At 51.4% G+C, this 16,108-nt stretch overlaps 1 protein-coding gene across 1 annotated transcript in view; it reads right to left on the reverse strand.

Moving 5' to 3' along the window:
* Positions 1 to 765: 765 nt before the first annotated feature.
* FAT2 (FAT atypical cadherin 2) overlaps positions 766 to 16,108 on the reverse strand; it is a 56,133-nt gene continuing 40,790 nt past the window's right edge. Inside the window, exons 16-24 of the mRNA XM_053991321.1 lie at positions 15,788 to 15,925; positions 14,746 to 14,889; positions 14,298 to 14,495; positions 12,411 to 13,218; positions 11,506 to 11,651; positions 7,977 to 8,418; positions 5,386 to 5,539; positions 3,138 to 3,730; positions 766 to 2,347 (exon numbers count right to left, since the gene is read on the reverse strand). Of these exons, the coding sequence (XP_053847296.1) occupies positions 1,815 to 2,347; positions 3,138 to 3,730; positions 5,386 to 5,539; positions 7,977 to 8,418; positions 11,506 to 11,651; positions 12,411 to 13,218; positions 14,298 to 14,495; positions 14,746 to 14,889; positions 15,788 to 15,925 (3,156 nt within the window). The 3' untranslated portion in view covers positions 766 to 1,814. The remainder of the gene's footprint in view (positions 2,348 to 3,137; positions 3,731 to 5,385; positions 5,540 to 7,976; positions 8,419 to 11,505; positions 11,652 to 12,410; positions 13,219 to 14,297; positions 14,496 to 14,745; positions 14,890 to 15,787; positions 15,926 to 16,108) is intronic.

Genomic DNA, 16,108 nt, shown 5'->3' on the forward strand with positions numbered 1-16,108 from the left:
TGGGATCCACAGCCATCCTTTCTTAGGGTTGAGCATTGCAGGGCTGTCCCTATCCCATGAAAAGCCTTTACTGAGGCTGCTCCTTCCCAGGTGTTAGAGGAGCTTCATCTCAAGTTGTCTTTGCCCTTCCTTGTGTTGTGACCACTGGCCAAAGCAACCCTGGGGACTTTAAAAAGTCTGAAGGAAAATATCACTGTTTTTTGTGCTGCTTCTGCTGCTAGGAAGAACAATTTGTGTTTTCCTATGGGCAAAAGTGGTGCCTGTTGCTGAGACACCTCAAAATCGAATGTCCTCAAAGAACAGAAATGCACTATTTTAGGATGATGTTCAGAGGGATTTACCAAGCAGAATAAAATCAACCAGATAAAATAGGCCTAATCCAAGCAGGGACTGCTTTCTGATGGGCAGAGCTGGTGAAAAAGTTTTGTGGAAGTGCATGACAGCTTTGAGAGGTAAAACAAGTGGTGTTTGTTGGGGATGCAAATCAAAGGCTTCAGTTTGGGTCCTTTCAACCCCATTACTCCTGAGCTAAGAGATACAGGAGGCTCATGGTTTCCCAAAGTAAGACAGGGTACTGTGGGTCTATCTGCCTCATCCCTCTGGCACTTACAGGATCCTCAAAAAAGTGTTTAACTTGCTGTCTTGGTACTTCTCTGAAAGCTTTTGGTGCCCAAACTAAGCTGTTATTCCCTTGGCTGAAGCTAGGCAAGGATGTCCTATTTATTTACAAGAGAATCCCTGAGATACTGAATAAAATCATAATAGTAAAAAAATCCAAACTCTTTTAATACTTTCCAAAAATTCAACAACAAAAAAAGTTACATCAAACAACCAACCGAAGAAAACCTCTCACGAATAAACGATACATGTCCAAGCACAAGGACAAACAGGCAAACCCATGCTCAGCAGCTTCAGTGCCCCTCTCTGGTCAGAGATTCCAGGCAGTGCTGGCCAGTCTTTCTGGGATACAGCACGGGGTGTACAGCTGCATTCAGTGTGGGACTGTGACAGCCGCGGGGACAAGCTGTGCACACAGTCCTCGGGGCAGGGTGCCCCTTACTCGTGTGCACACAGCCCAACTGGGCAGCCTGCTTTGAGTCTGTGGGCGGTTCCTGCTGTAACAAACCTTGTTGCTTGGGTTTTCTACAGAAATTGACTCTTTTTTTTCTTTTTTTTTTCTTTTTTTTTTTTTTTTTCCCTTGGGCTTCTGTTTGCCAGTCAGGGATGTGCTGGTGGGACCAGCTGCATTCCCTCTTCTCTCTCCCAGTGTCAGGGAGCAGACACGAAGAGGGTTTGCACCGGCCGATCCATTCCACGAACAAACTGTTGGCTTGATGCAAGCCCTTGGAGGCAGAGCTGGGAACAGGGAGCCTCTGTACCCCACATGGGGCATTGCCAGGCTGTGCACTGCTAATCCTTTCACACCTTTCTCCACCATGACTGCTGCCATACCTGCAGTGCTTGCCTTCCTCCTCCTCCTGCTCATCCTCCCTGTGGCCAGGAAGCCTGGGGTAGGAGGAGGTAGCATGCTGTGGTCCTACATGGTGTTGGAGGCAGTCCCCTTGGTGAGGAAGCAGCTTAGTCATTGGCATCCCAGGAGCATCCTCCATGTCCCAGCAGTGGCTGGAGCATTTCCCCTCCTTTTGCAGCAGGAGCACCGTGGAGGGCAGCGAGGGGAAAGATCCAGCCAAAATTACAACCCAGCCATGCAGGGGGGGACGCACACAAGCCTCCCTTCAGCAGCGTGTGCCAGCCCCCTGCTCTCTGTTCTGCGTGTACATGTGCTTCTCTCCTCACCCCACGAGCAAGCCCTGCTAGAACATCACCTCCTCGCAGCTCCCGTAGTCACTCTCCACCATGTCGGAGCCCTCGTAGTTGGGCGGTGGCAGGGGCTGGGCTCGGATGCTGGGCTGGTGGCCCAGCTCGCAGTCGGCGTAGGAGGGCTGGGCCACGCTCAGGCGCATGCTGACCCTCTTGTAGCCCGGCTCGGGCTGGTACGGGACCCCCTCGCCCTGCACCAGCTGCGCTGGGTAGTAGCTGATGGCCGTGTACTCGTTCTGGCACTGGGATGCTCCCATGTCCACGGGGCCCAGCGGCAGGAAGTCCTCCAGGTTCTGGTTGCTGTAGCGGGGTGGGATGGGGGCTCGCTTGTTGCTCTGGTCCAGCGGGAAGGGGAAGCCTCCGTAGAGAGCGACCGGCTCCGTGTCTGCTGGGGGAGGGGGCGGCGGCGGGAGAGGAGGGTGAGAGGAGGAGGCAGGGGGGCCTTGAATGATCTCGTAGTGGGAATACTCCTGGACATCTGATGACAGGTACCGCGGGGGCCAGTAGGTTGTTTCTGCTGGGTAGACTGTAATAAAAGAAAAGTCGTGTTAGCCACAGCTCTAGCGGTTGTTGCCTCTCTCTTGCCCTCCTGCCAATTCCCTCTGTAGGCTCTGAGCCTGTAGGAGATGTGGCAGATTGGGAAGGAGAGGAGATGTAGGGATAGGGGAGGTGTAGCTGCTAATTTGGGAATTGTGGGGACCTGAGATCACTCCTAGCTGTGCTGAGGCAGTGTCCCCTCCAGCCTACAGATATCCACTACTCCAGCACCCAAAAGACACACTTCATCATTATGTTTGGATACAAGAAACTCATGTTATGGAAGGGATTGGGGCAGTGATGCCCTGGATCTCTCCCTTTCCCTGCAGTTACTCTTGTGAGGAACTCCTGCATGGGGTAACCTTGTTGTCCAGAGCCATTCAAGGTGTTTCCCTGAAAATGTGATCCCTCTGCCCAGGAGCACTGATGCAAATGCCTTCACTAAAATTCCTACTGAGTTTTAGGATCTTAATTTTTTTTCCCAAATTTTCTCTTTTACAAGCTTTTTTGACTCAGGATCACAGCCTGAGTCCATTAATTGTTGGTTTCCCTGCTGACTGCGTACAAAACCAAGCAGGTTAAAGCAGAAAACTGGGATGTAGTGGTGAACCAGGAGGAAAGAGCCAGTGAAGGCCCTATAGCAGGGCTGGGGAAGCATTTGCCCCTACTTTGCTTTGCTTTAGCCAACAACCATTTGTCCCTCATGTTTGCAAACCTCAGATCCACTTCTCAAGGGAAAGAGGGATGTGTAAGAGCAAGAACAAGCTGTGGCTACTGACCCATCTCCTCCCTGGCCCAGGTGCACTTGATGAAGGACTCATTGTCAGAGTTGGACGGGGGTGCAACGGGGGGCAGGTTGGGTGCCACGCTGCACACGATGGTGCCCCGGTGCTTCGGGGCGTTGGCCGAGTTGAAGGTGACGAATTCAGGGGTGCCGGTGGCTTTGCGCTGCTCCGGCGTGGCCCGGTCCAGGTTGTTGTGCGGCGTGTCGCTGAGGATGTTGAGCTCGATGGGGGGCACGGGCTGGGTGCCCACGCCCACGCTCTTGGAGAACTCGCTCTTGGAGAGCAGGTCGGGGTCCTCACGGGCCACCGGCTTGTGCGCCTTGGCGCGGTGGCGGCAGCGCTTGCGGACGAGCACGAAGGCCGCGGCCAGGATGGCCGCCCCCAGCACGCCGGCCGCGATCTCCGCGATCTCCTCGGGGCCCAGCGCCCACTGCGTGGGCACGATGGCGGGGGTGATGATGGGCTGGGTGCAGTAGTCCCCCTGGTAATCCGACGGGCAGATGCAGTGCACGGAGCCCTGGCTGCTGACGCAGCGCCCGGCGTTGCGGCACGGGTTGTCTTGGCACTCCTCTGCCAGCTTCTCACACCTGTGGGGAGAAAGGGATGGAGACAACCCCTGTCAGTTTGGGATGCACCAGAACTGCCTCATCCTGGTCGGGCTCTGGCTTACACCACCCAAGGATGCTCTATCCTGGTCTGCTCTCCCTCCCTTGCTGTATTTTGCTACCTGCTTATCCTGGCAGAGGATCCTTGAGTATAAAATGATGCTTTTCGAGAGACCATGTTTTACAGGGTGGCCCTATTTTTCAGCCGTACACCCAAATTAAAATGGAGGGCTTTCTGCCTCAGAGGAGTGTTTGGAATCCTAGGGCTAACACTGCATAGAGAGATGCTCCCATCCTGTTAAATTAGGAAGCCCAGGGTCAGTGTGAGGTGTGTTAACCTCTTATGAAGCCTCCCATGTCCTCCAAACTCTGTGGAGCCTCTGGTTGGTCTGTGGATGTCTGCAGGTTGCAGCAAACATTTGGGAAAAGACTATCCTGTGACGTGGTGAATGGATACCCTTGCTGGAGAGGCTTTTTGACATTTTATGGAGCATTTGCAGAACTGCAATGGAATTTCTTATTCTCTGTCCTGCTCCACCCCACACACAATCTAAACGTTTGCTAGCAGTACAGAGGACCTTTCCTTCCAACAGCAATGACCTCCCCATGCTGGGGGGAATATGCAGTGCTTTAGTGGCTTTCCTTCCCTTTTTTTGTTCTCATTACTGAACAAACTCTGTGAGGTTGGCACTGCTCTTGTTGCAGTCAGTGATTTAGGATGTGTGAGCTGGTATGTGCAACACGCAGCCACAGGCTCTGGCTGATGTCAGGTATTACACTGCCACCTAATGCTCAGCTACAGGCTCTAATTCCAAGAGCTGAACAGATAATTTCTGCCTTTGCCTTGATCCACGGGACCAGTGTCCATCCTGGCTAAATGGGCAAGGCAGAAGGATGAACTGGGTGTGACGCTGTTTGAGCCTGCGCTGGGAATCTCTGACCAGGCTGGGCTGGAGACAAAGTGGGGGTCTTGGAGGGGCTGCTGGGCTGGGGTGGTAATGCCCACTCTCTTGAGCTGGGACTTGAATTGGATGAATCACAGCTGCGAGCTGAGACAGAGATTTCTTCTGCATGAACCCTGTAGAGCTGGTCCCAGATAGAAGCAATCCCTTTAGCACCTTGCAGGGTGGGTGTTCAGGCTACTGAAGCAGGGGTCACCTTACAGCTCTGCCAGGAAGGTTCCCCCAGCCTCAGGGCACCCTCCTGCCACCCAGGGCAGTGTCTGCCTGTACCCTGCTGCCAGGCCCCCACCACAGCCAAGGTGTTCCCATTAGTGCTGAACTCAGCTCCTGAGTTGCCTCACAGGGAGCAGCAGTGTGTGGGGAGAGACTCTCCCAGCAAGGAGAGACTTTGCACTGCCCCACAGCACCTCCAGGCACCAAAGCATCTGTAAGCAGAGGAGATGTTTCTGTCTTCCCTCCTGCTCAGAGGAGCAATGGCCACACGATGGCAGAGTTATTTGTGTCCCGTTCAGCTCAGCTCTGCCCTCCAACACCTCCCGGCTGCAATGCTCAGGTGCCTGCAGTTTGCAATTAATCCCAGAGTGAGTGGATCCGGTGAGCTCCAGAAACGTGCAAGGCTCATGTGTTCAGCCCATCATGGGATGTCACCTGTCCCAAAGCCCCCCCAGGCCTTACCTTTCGCCCAGGTACCAGTCAGGGCAGTGGCAGGAGTAGCCGGTGGCCGAGAGGGTGCAGGTTCCCCCATGCAGGCAGGGCTTGGACTCACAGGGACTGTCCCCAAGCTCACAGTGCTCGCCAGAGAACAGCCCGGGGCAGATGCAGGTGTAACCTGGAGGGGGTGAGAGTGAACATATCCACGTGGAAAAATGGGCAAGAACAGGGAGGAGCAGTGCCTGGTGCTGACGGCCCCCACAGGGGGCTTGCACAGCTACCCAGGCGCAGGAATTTGCTGCAGCAGGTGCTATGGGACACCCAGGCAATCCCTGGAAGCCTGGTGGGTTCATTACAGGACGTGGTGTGGCTGCTGGAGGCTGGGTGGAACCCTGGGGCAACACAGTGACACGAGGGGGCTGACTGAGCAACAAGTCAAGCCGGTCCTCTCCTGACACAGATCAGAGATGCAGTCAGGGCATAGCTTTATTGCATGGAGAAGCTGAGGGACAAATCTGGGATAAAGGAAGGGGAACTTGGCTGGCTGATTCACAGTTTCTGACTCTGTTCAGTGCAATCCCCTGTAATTTGTTGTTCTCAGGAGTCTTTGGTCCTGCGAGTTCTCGTGGTATGAAGTGCCTGTCTCAACATGCCGAGTTTCTCCTGCTTACAGGAGATGTCTGCTCACAGAGAGAAACCCAGCACAGCCATGGACTCGGAGGGGGCTCCTGCTCTTTGTGATTTTGGCTGCTGTTTAGCATAGCCCTAAGCATGGGAATGTCCCTGGCTGTGCTGAGCTCCTCCTCGTCACCTGGCTGGTGCTGCTGTGCGGGAAATTCAGAGTTTCCACCTTGCAGCGGACTTGAAAAGTCTTTCTACTCATCCACAAGTTGAACAACCCTGCTTTAGAGCACGGGGCAAACAACCTGGGCCTGTTCCCACATGTGTGTCAGCGGCTGTACCAGAAGGATGTGCTGACACTGGTGCAGCAGGTGCTGGACATTGCCCACAGGGCTGTGTGCGCCCAAACACATGTCCTGGATGTGGGGCTCACTTGTGTTTGTGGTCCTGAGCGCTGTGGTTGGGGTGGTGCTGGGCTGGCCCGGGTCCTCTCCCCACAGCTGTGTTCTCACATGGCCACGTGGTTCCCCAGGCTCGCTCCCACAGGCGAGTCCCTGCCTGTGCTGTGATCCCACGCCTGAGATCCCCGGGCACAGCTCTGCATGAACTCCTGCTGCCTGCCCGGGGTCCCCAGGACGGTGCCCATGGCACTCAGGGAACCAGGGTAACCTCACAAATAAACATCCCTTGGGCTATCCCTTCCCTGCAGCAGTGTCCTGCCTGGGGCCATGTCCCACAGGCTCCTTCCTGGTCAGCTGGGCCATTTGCAGGAGAAATTGTTCGTCCTGGAAGGAAATTTTGGGAAGGGCGCTGGATGATCATTAGGTTATTGCTGAGGGAGTGATTTTTCACCTTCCCCTCCCACTGTATTCTCTCTGCAAATGAAAACAGGGAATGCCTTGACTTAGAGAAGAGATATGTTTTCCCCTCGTGGGCTTTGAGGCCCTTCCAGCCCAGCCAGAGAGGTTTTCTGTGCAGAGGGTCTGAAGGCTGAGGTGTGGGTGCCAGCCAGGCTAACTGTTCTGTACATTTACACCTGGTGTCAAACAAGTTCACCTGAACCAGGCAGCTGCTGAGTCGACAGGGCTGGGAATCTTGTTCCCAGAGGCAGCGGGCAGGGCAGGAGAAGGTGGTGCCTCCTCTGTCCTCACTTGCTCGCCGGGCAGGGTGTGCTTTGGCAAGGGCCCCAAAGAGCTGCAGGAGCAGCTTCTGCCCCACGCAGCAGCGTGGGAAGCAGCCCACTGCCCCTCAGAGGGGCCGAGGCACAGGCAGTACCCATCTCATAGACAGGGAGTTACGGGGTGCAGCCCTGCTGTGCTGGCAGCTACACTGAGTTGTAGGGCAGGGACACACGGGTGGACATCACTGGGAGCAGCTCCTCTGCTCACAGCCCCTGTCCCTGTGATACAGCTCACTGCAAGGGGCCCCTCTGATGGCAGGAACAGGGCAGCAGGGACACTGCCTAGGGCAAACCTCAAACCTCTTTGGGGTGTGTGCACTCCATGTTAGCCTGGGACTCCTGGATTTGAGCTTACGGTTTTCCCATATCCCTTTGCATAGCCCTGGGGAGCCGCTCACTGCAGCGGGAAGAGACCAAGATCTTGGCTTGTTTCTGCCCAGATACCATCACCACATGATCCCTTCTTGCCTGACTCCAGCTTTGTTAACAGCTCCTTAAGCAAAAAGGATGCAGAGGGGTGGGTGGAATCTCTATATGCATTTGAGTTTTTGGCAACACTCTGCTCTCCCATGTCATGCACACTCCTTAGAAACACCTTCCTGCCCTCTGGGCCCATGGTCCACAGGTGAGAGCCAGGATGATGATCTCACACCCTCTACTGCTGCTGCACTGAGTCTCTTGAGGTCTCCTGGGATAGAGGATCTCTGCTGCCCCTCTGGAGTAGCCCCTCCACAGGGATAAATAAAGTTGTTGCATCTTTCCCCCCCTCACTGCTTACTGCTCTCCTCCAGCTCTGTGTGGGATGTTCACATACCTCCTCCGTGAGTTTCGGAGCACATCCCGTTGTTGAGGCAAGGGTTGCTGCTGCAGGCACCGGTGGGGGAGCAGCACTGCCTTATCCCCACCTCCTCCAAGACTTCCTTTGATTGCCCTTTCCCTGGAAGGAGAACCACTTCTCTGCCATTGATTGCAACCACGTCCAGGCAGCCCCTGAACCCCCGTGTGACTCTCTGGGACTGCAGCGACTGCCGGAGGCCCCCAAAAATCAGGTCTCGTCTGCCCTGGGAGGTGCTACAGGTCCCTGGCAGCTGGAGAGAGGCGTTGCCCAGGCCGTCGATGAGCAGGCGGACGGAAGTGTTCTTCACCTCCAGGAACACCGAGTGCCACTCGCCGTCGCTCACAAACCGTGAGGAGGAGAGGTTCCCAGAGGAGCTGCCCTGGCAGCTGTAGCCAAGCTGAGGCACTCCATTAACCATCTGTAAAACACAAAAGTCACAGGTAGCTGTGACACGGGTGGCTGCTGTTTATGAAAGGTTTCAACATTTCTCCTGCTGCTTGTTCCCCTCTCTCCCGGTCTTCACATTGACAGCTGAGATTACTCCCAATTTTCTGATTCCAGGAAGTACCAAATGCAGCCCCTTTCACCTTTTTTAAGCTATGCCTGGATCAATTAAGTGACTACAACTCCTTTATTTTGCAGAACACCTTCATCTCTCTGGCACAATTTCACCTGTGGTCCTTCCCGGCACCCTGTGACCAGCATGCAAGGAGGGAAACCCATCTTTGCACTTAACAGAGCCATGGGATCATACAGCTACTGCTGCAGCTGCTTGCCCTTTCTCCCACCTTCCTGAGCCTGAGGCATTCAGACTATCCATAAATGCATCACCAGTCACAGATGGACTCTTGTTCTGGGCCAAGTGGCTTTTCTTCTGTTCTCACTGTCTCATTAGTGGTGGGGAAGGTGCTGGAGCAGTTGCCCCTTTGGCAGGGGTGAGGGTGGTGAAAGAATCGTATTGAGGAGAAGCACTGGCAGCTTTCTCTGGAGGAAAAAGGAGGACTTGGGAGGCAGAGAAAGGAATTACTGTTGTACCCATGCTGGAAAACCAGGCCAAAGTTACTGATACGTGCTGCAATCCAATCCTTGATCTCCACCAGACTGGAGAGAGGCAAGGTATTGAGCTGCTAAAAGTGAACCACACCAACATCCTCTGCAGTAAACTGGGACGTCAGAAATTCCTATTTCTGGCCCAAGATTCATCTTTAAAAGTCATATAGGACGGAGAAAGGAAAAGTTAGCTGTGTTGTTTCATAGAGAAATCAGGGTTAAACCCCTTTTCACATTTATCTCCCCAGTGCTTTGTTGATAAAACACCTCTCTCACAGAAGCCAAGAGCCTATGGAAAAGGAGAAAAGAGATGGAATGAAGGGCTGGTGGGAAACCTGCAGAGCCTGCTATGTAACATCAAGCAATTCGTCCCAGGCAGGAGAGATGTCCATGGGGGATATTAGAGACAGCAAGGAGGGTTTGATTCTTGGAAGGGGTTAGAAAAGCAGGAATGATTATGGGCTACACTGACTCTAGAGAAACCCACACACAATATGAAGGGGCTACTCTGGAGCAGAGCAGGACAACAGTTAACTCTTAGAGAAGCCCATGGTATAAATAAATACCAGTGGGAGGAGAGAGCAAATGCTGAAGGAAGAAAGAACAAGAAGCAGCTGGCATATACCATGGAAGGGCCTGAGGGCAACACGTGTGTAAATCCCTTTGCACAATTGGCAAGCACACCAGAGAACTCTGTCACTTCACTTCATCTGCAGGAACATGATTTCTCTTCAGATGGGTCTGTAGATTTGGCTTATCAATTTCTGGGGCTGGGAGACAGCTGAGAACTCAATTCCCTGGAGCAAGAACTGACACACTGCCAAGCCTTTCCCAGCTTTCCTGGTCTGCCATCCTCTTCCTGCAACCTATTTCTGAACATCAGGAGAGCTTAGAGACTGGAATAGTGATGATATACACGCTCTTGGGAGAGCGCATCCTCTTCATCAAATCTACAAACCATCACTTATGGTCCTTTCAAGGCTTTGGCTCGTATCTGGAGTACCTCAGTCTACAAAGTTTAAAATCTTGAGGGATTCCTTCTTTTTTATCAGGCCAGGTGGTTTAGAAACCTTTTTATCCTTAAGATATTGCTAATAAAGTGAGTTGTGAAATAAGCAATTCACAGGGACTTTTATGGAGGAGGTTTTATGAATGTTTCCTATTGAAATGATTGTGGAGACAAGCTTGGGCACAGGAGATCATGGGCTCACTGAGCTCCACCAATAATGAGCCTTTTCTCCCTTGACTCCCTGTGCTGGCCTGGATCAGTGGAGTTTCTTGCCATCTTGTCCTTCCTGAGCACCACCTAAAGTGCTGGATTTCTTCTGATGAGCTCTTTGGTGACTCTCTTTCCCAGAGATGAGGTAGAAAGCTTGAGACCTTTCATGAGAAGTTCTTCTCACTGGCCCTTTACAGTTCAGGCTGAAGTCACTCTCAGAGATGGGTACATGACACATGGATGATATTTCTCTGCTCCTGCTCTTCAGGAGTGATGGCTGTGGCAGCAGGAGCTTGAAATGTGTGCAAAAGGCATGTGTGTGGGGGTTGGCTGCTGTGCAACTCCCTGTCTGTGTGGGTCTTTTGTAACTGTAGAAAGATGGAACAACAGGTAGATGGGGTTGTGAAACCACGAGAAGGGGTGGGGAAATCCAAGGACAGGATGAACACTTCCAGGTAGGTTGTAGTGTGTAGATCTCAATGTGATCAGTCTCAAGGACAAATCTCTGTAAGCTGATAAGCATGTCCTGTGATCTTAGTCTCCAGTTAGTCTGAATTCAGTGGATGAGGAATATATAAAAACACTATTCTTTAGTCAACTGCTGCTTTCCTTCTGTTGCCGAAGTGGAAGAGGGAGATGATCTTTGAATGCTTTGGTAAGTTCAGTGTTCAGTCGAAGGGAGGAGAGTGATCAGAATTAAATATTCCTGTCTCTGCAGGTGTCTAAAATAGTTAAACCATCTGAAGAAAGTGGTTGAAAAGAGGGGTGCATGTGTGAAAAATATAATTTAGGATTCCTGTTCTGTCTTTTCTGTCTATTATTGTAAAGGACCTTTAATTTGAGCTATGGGAGAAAGTTTGCCCCTTGCTAAAGCAGAAACAAACTGGTTTGTGGACAATTCCACCTGACAAATTCTTTGTCCTGAGAGGTGAGTTGCAAGAGAGGAATGAAGAAACAAGAATGAAGGTGATGTAGACCTGCTATGCATGTCTTATCACTTCACCAGAAGTCACACCAGAGACCAACACATGTGTTTACATGTATAGAGGATGACTTCCCGTTATGGTTGCAGCAATTGCCAAACTGTGCCTGGCTCTCATTTGGTCTTCCCAAGTCTTGTCTTTCACAAATTACTAAGGGTACATATTTTTGCATATTCTTTCTGTGATTCCCTTCCCTGAGAGAGTAAAGTTTTTGTAGCTTTGGAGAGAAATCCCCCTGCACTGCCACACCCACCTCCAGAGTGGCGTGGTCGGTCCCGTTGGCGTGGAACACGACTGCGTGATGCTGGTGGGTCTTGAGGCGAAAGTGCATGTGCCAGGAGCCGGCCTGGGAGTGCTGGTACCAAATGTAGCTGTGGCCTCCAAACCTCACAGCTGTTCCTGAAAGGAGAATGAAAGAAAGGTCTCATCTTTGTGGCACTTTGAGGCTATGGACTGTATCAAGCCTTGCCTCTTTTCCTAGCCTGATGCCACAACTTTTCCAGGAGCAGTCCCAGCCACAGCAAGCCATGGATGCCTCCACTGCATCTCCCACAGTCCCACCAGGAGCTCCCAGTATTTCTTCTATGAACTCAGCTGTGGAGCAACCCTGAAATATCAGCCTGACTATTTCTGTCCTTCAAGGTGCCCTCAGTGTGCTCTACATCACCCTTGAATTTCTCCATCCTTAGTAAGTTTTTATATTATTCTCTGGTATCCCCTTACATTCCTGCCCTAGTGTTACTGATCCCTGCTCCCTCCAATTATTTCTTGAAGTATCCTACAGCCAGTATAACAAATATACTTTATTTGACTTTCCTTAAATTTATCAGTTATTCTGTGCTTTGCCAGGTCCAGGATCAACACATGAGATCACAGATAAAAATTTTTGATCACTGACCTTCACTTCCTGCTAAGTATGAGTGACTTCTCCCAGTCAGAGAGACAGATGTTGCTGTTATTAAATGCTACAGGAGATTCATTTTAAAAAACAGACTATATGAAACTTTCAGACTCTAAAGTCTTTGAAGTTGTGAACAGAACTGTTGGTCACTGGGCAACCTAATTCCATGGAAAATCCAGGTGCTCTATAGTGTACTGAAGGAGAAGACAACGTGTCCAGGTTTATAGGGTCAGACACTGCCAGGAAGGATTGCTCACCATTGCACGAGCAGATCTGCTCCAAGCTGTGCCGTGGGGTGAGGACGCTGAGCCGGGCAGTGCTGTACGTGGACATCATGCCTGGATCCAGCTGGATTGTCTCCTTGCAGACACGGTGGGCACAGTCTGAGCCGTGGCAGGGCACATGGATCGCTTTCTTCATCCGGAGCCCGACCAGCTGGTCCATCTCCCCAGCTGACCCAGTGAGCTTGTTGGCCAGCACCCGCGGCTCGTACAAGGAGCCGTGTGGCTCTCCAACGGCCAGGAGCAGATCCACTCCATCAGAGGCAGCTGCGGGCTGCAGGCTGGCCATGTGGATGTTCTGGCGCCGGGTGACAAGGATGTTCCCCAGAAATCTCTGCAGGTTGCGCCAGTGGTCCCCCACAAACTCCTCGGGGGAGAGGTGTCGGAAGTGCAGCACCACTGCCTTGTCCAAGGCCTCCTGCGTGAAGCACCACACGTGGACGCTGACGCTCGTGGTGGCTGTGAACGTTCCGTCACTGACTGTCACGTTCAGAAGGTAGTGGCCGTGGGGGAGCTTGTCCCCAGCAATGATCTTCCCATCTGCAGCCCCGACAGAGAAGAGCCCCTCCTTGGGTACCTGTGCCACCAAAGTGTACACCAGCGTGTCGTGGGGGTCCCGGTCCGTGGCGTGGATCTTGCCCAGAACGCCGCCTCGGAAGGCTTCCTCGTTGGTGGTGATGAATATTTCCAGGGGAAGGGCCGAGGGGGCGTATTGGCTCTGCTCAGTCACTTGGATATTTATAAATGCAGATGAGGAGAGGGGAGGGATGCCGCTGTCGGAGACCTGGCAAGGAAAAGGGAAGGATCTGTTACAGCCACACGCTGACTTACCGTCACCTCACCTGACTGGAGAGTGTCTTTCAGGGAGCAGTGAGTGGAAGCTCTCAGGCAGCAGGTTGGGAGTGAAGAAGGAATGGGAAAAATTGGCAGCAGTGTTGGAGCTCTGCCTGGAGAAGGCCCTAGGGAAAGGGCAGCATCCCTTCCAGCATGGAGACTGATTGAGGCCTTCTGACAGGGGTGGGGTCACGCTCACTTCCCTGTGCATTCAGCAGCAGCTGAGGCACCTCTGCGTGGCTCTGAATTCCTGAGGGTTAATAATTTTTTGTGATGTTGCCAGTCTTTGTGGTTCCATGCATAACTGAGTGTAGAGAGATGTAAAGCAGTTACGCACATCAACACATTCGCTCACCTTCCAGGCTGTTTAAGCCCCTGTCCCACCTCTGACAATGTCTGTCTAGCACTGAGTCAAGGAACCTCAAACAGAAAAATGTGAATAATCAGATTATGGGATAAATTTTTCCATAATGCTAAGCAGTTAGAGGTTGAGGTTTGTAATATAATAGTACCCAGCTTTTACAGCAACTGCCATTACTGAAGAAGTATGCACTTTACATGTTATTATCCTTTTGTTTGTAATGGACTATCCCTACTGATAACATTGAAAAATAATGAATTCATTCTGCAACAATAGAAATCCTTTTTGAAGAGGAACTGAAACCACTTCTTAAATGACAAGGATAATTAGAGAAAGCTTGTAGGACCAGATCCAGGTCTCACTTTAAATTGGAATTCACTAGAATGATTATGGGGAAAGCATCTGTCTAAGGAAACTGCTGACAGAGTATTGTTCATGATCATATTATCTGATTTTATCAACACAGAAGCTGGCCCCCTGCTTCTTGTGGGCAGACTGTGTGGAGAATTGAGCTCTGGAGCTGGCTCCAAGCTGCAAAATTTGTGCCTGGATTGGATTTCTTCAAAGCCAGAGATGTTTTCATTCAGCTGAGCCATGGTAATCACATTTTATTGCTACTTAAGCTAGCTAGGGGAATTCAGACACCAGGACAGTAACACAGGCTCTACCTGGACTTGCAATAGGTATTGTTCTTTCATTCTTCTGCTCAGGACAGACGATGTCACCAGCAGACCATTTTGGGTGACTTCGAAGGCTTTCCCATCATTGCCCTGGGTGATCTGGAACGAGTATGGTGGTCCATTTTCTGGAGAGTCTCTGTCGCTCATAATCAGCTCCAGGACACTTGTCCCCACAGGAGCATTCTCCTGAAATGGGGAAAGATGCTATTGGAGGAAGGTAAGCAAAGAGAAATGTCCCAGGGGAACCTACAATGCCCCAGGAGCTGCTGGATCAGGAACAGGAAAACAAATCCCACCCCTGCCCTAGAAGACAGAGAGCACAAAGCAGCAAGGTGATTCATCACTGTCTCCCCACTTTGCTCCAACAGCAGCCTAGGAGTGAGTTCCTTAGTGCAAAGAGAGGGATTGGGAGAGAGCAAACTGTCTCCTGGCTTACCTGCACCACCACACTGTAGTTGAGCTGGAAGAAGCGAGGAGGATTGTCATTGACATCAGACACGTGGATGTGCACAGGGACATCACTGAACTGAGCAGGGTGGCCGTTGTCCGTGGCTCGAACTGTCAGCGCATAACTGGGGATCTGGGGGATTTGTAGTGCAGGATTACTTGGAGAAATGGCAGAATGGTGGCTTTTTCACATTGAAATTTTATTCTGCTGCAGCTTGATGAAATGCCCAAGGCCACATGTAGTTATGCACCACGGCCACAACAGCTTTGCCTTTGGCTAAGGCTCTCCATCCATAAATCTCACTCAAAGCTCATTGCTAAACTAAATCAACCTCATAACAGTTGCAGAGAAGAGAACCAACTTAGCAAAGATGGATGAAACTAAGCTGGGCAAACACCTGTCAACAGTGGTTTAAGAATCATAGAATCACAGAATAAGCTGAGCTGGAAAGGACCAGTCAGGACCAGCTCCTGTCCCTGTGCAGGATATCCCAAGAATTCTACCATGTGGCTCAGAGTGTTGTCCAAAGGCTTCTAATTCTGGAAGGCTGAGACAAGCTGCTGCTGTTTCTGAATGAGAGATTGTCCAGGTGACCTTTCTCCTCCCCACACCTGTTTTCTCTAATGCTCTAATGCAGAGAAGCAGAAGCCAACCATGTTGCTTTCCACAACCAACATTCCCAATATTTGTTGGGGCTAACTCTCATCCAGCCAGCCTGAAGTACCAGTAGGGCAGACCAAAACTCAGAGCTGAGGAAGGTGACCCGGCCCATGGAAGGGGTTGGAACTAGATGATCCTCAAAGTCCCTTTTAATCCAAACCATTCTAAGATTCTATACTGCTTTTCCTAAAGCCCAGCCCTCCTACTGCAGTATCTGTGAGTCTAGAAAACAAATTAATGCCTTGTCTTCTACCTACAATATTATGAGTAAATAATTCAGAAAACAGGTGGTAGCTGAGTAAGCTGCCCTCTCTCAGTCTTTTGGGACACATCTGTTTCAGCCTGCCCATTCTCATTTTCCTGAGCTCACCTCCTCCCTGTCCAGATGCTTGGCAATGCTGATCTGCCCATTTTTGGGTTGAATGGCAAAGTGTCCCAGCGGGTTCCCTTCCACGATGGAATATGTGATCTGATTGTTCATGGACCCATCCAAGTCATCAGCTGACACCTGTTTGGAGAAAAACAAAAAAACTCCGCTAGGACCCTTGGGTCAAAAAGGACGTGCCATGGAGAAGTGGGACCACTTTGTCATTTAAGGGTATTGGTTTGAGCTTGCTTCAAATGAGGAGGGGGCAAGGAGGGTAATTCAAATAAGTGTCGTCCCATAGTTTTTTCAAGACAACATAATTTC

This window comes from Vidua macroura, chromosome 15 (genome assembly GCF_024509145.1).
Source record: "Vidua macroura isolate BioBank_ID:100142 chromosome 15, ASM2450914v1, whole genome shotgun sequence".
Taxonomy (NCBI): Eukaryota; Metazoa; Chordata; class Aves; order Passeriformes; family Viduidae; genus Vidua; species Vidua macroura.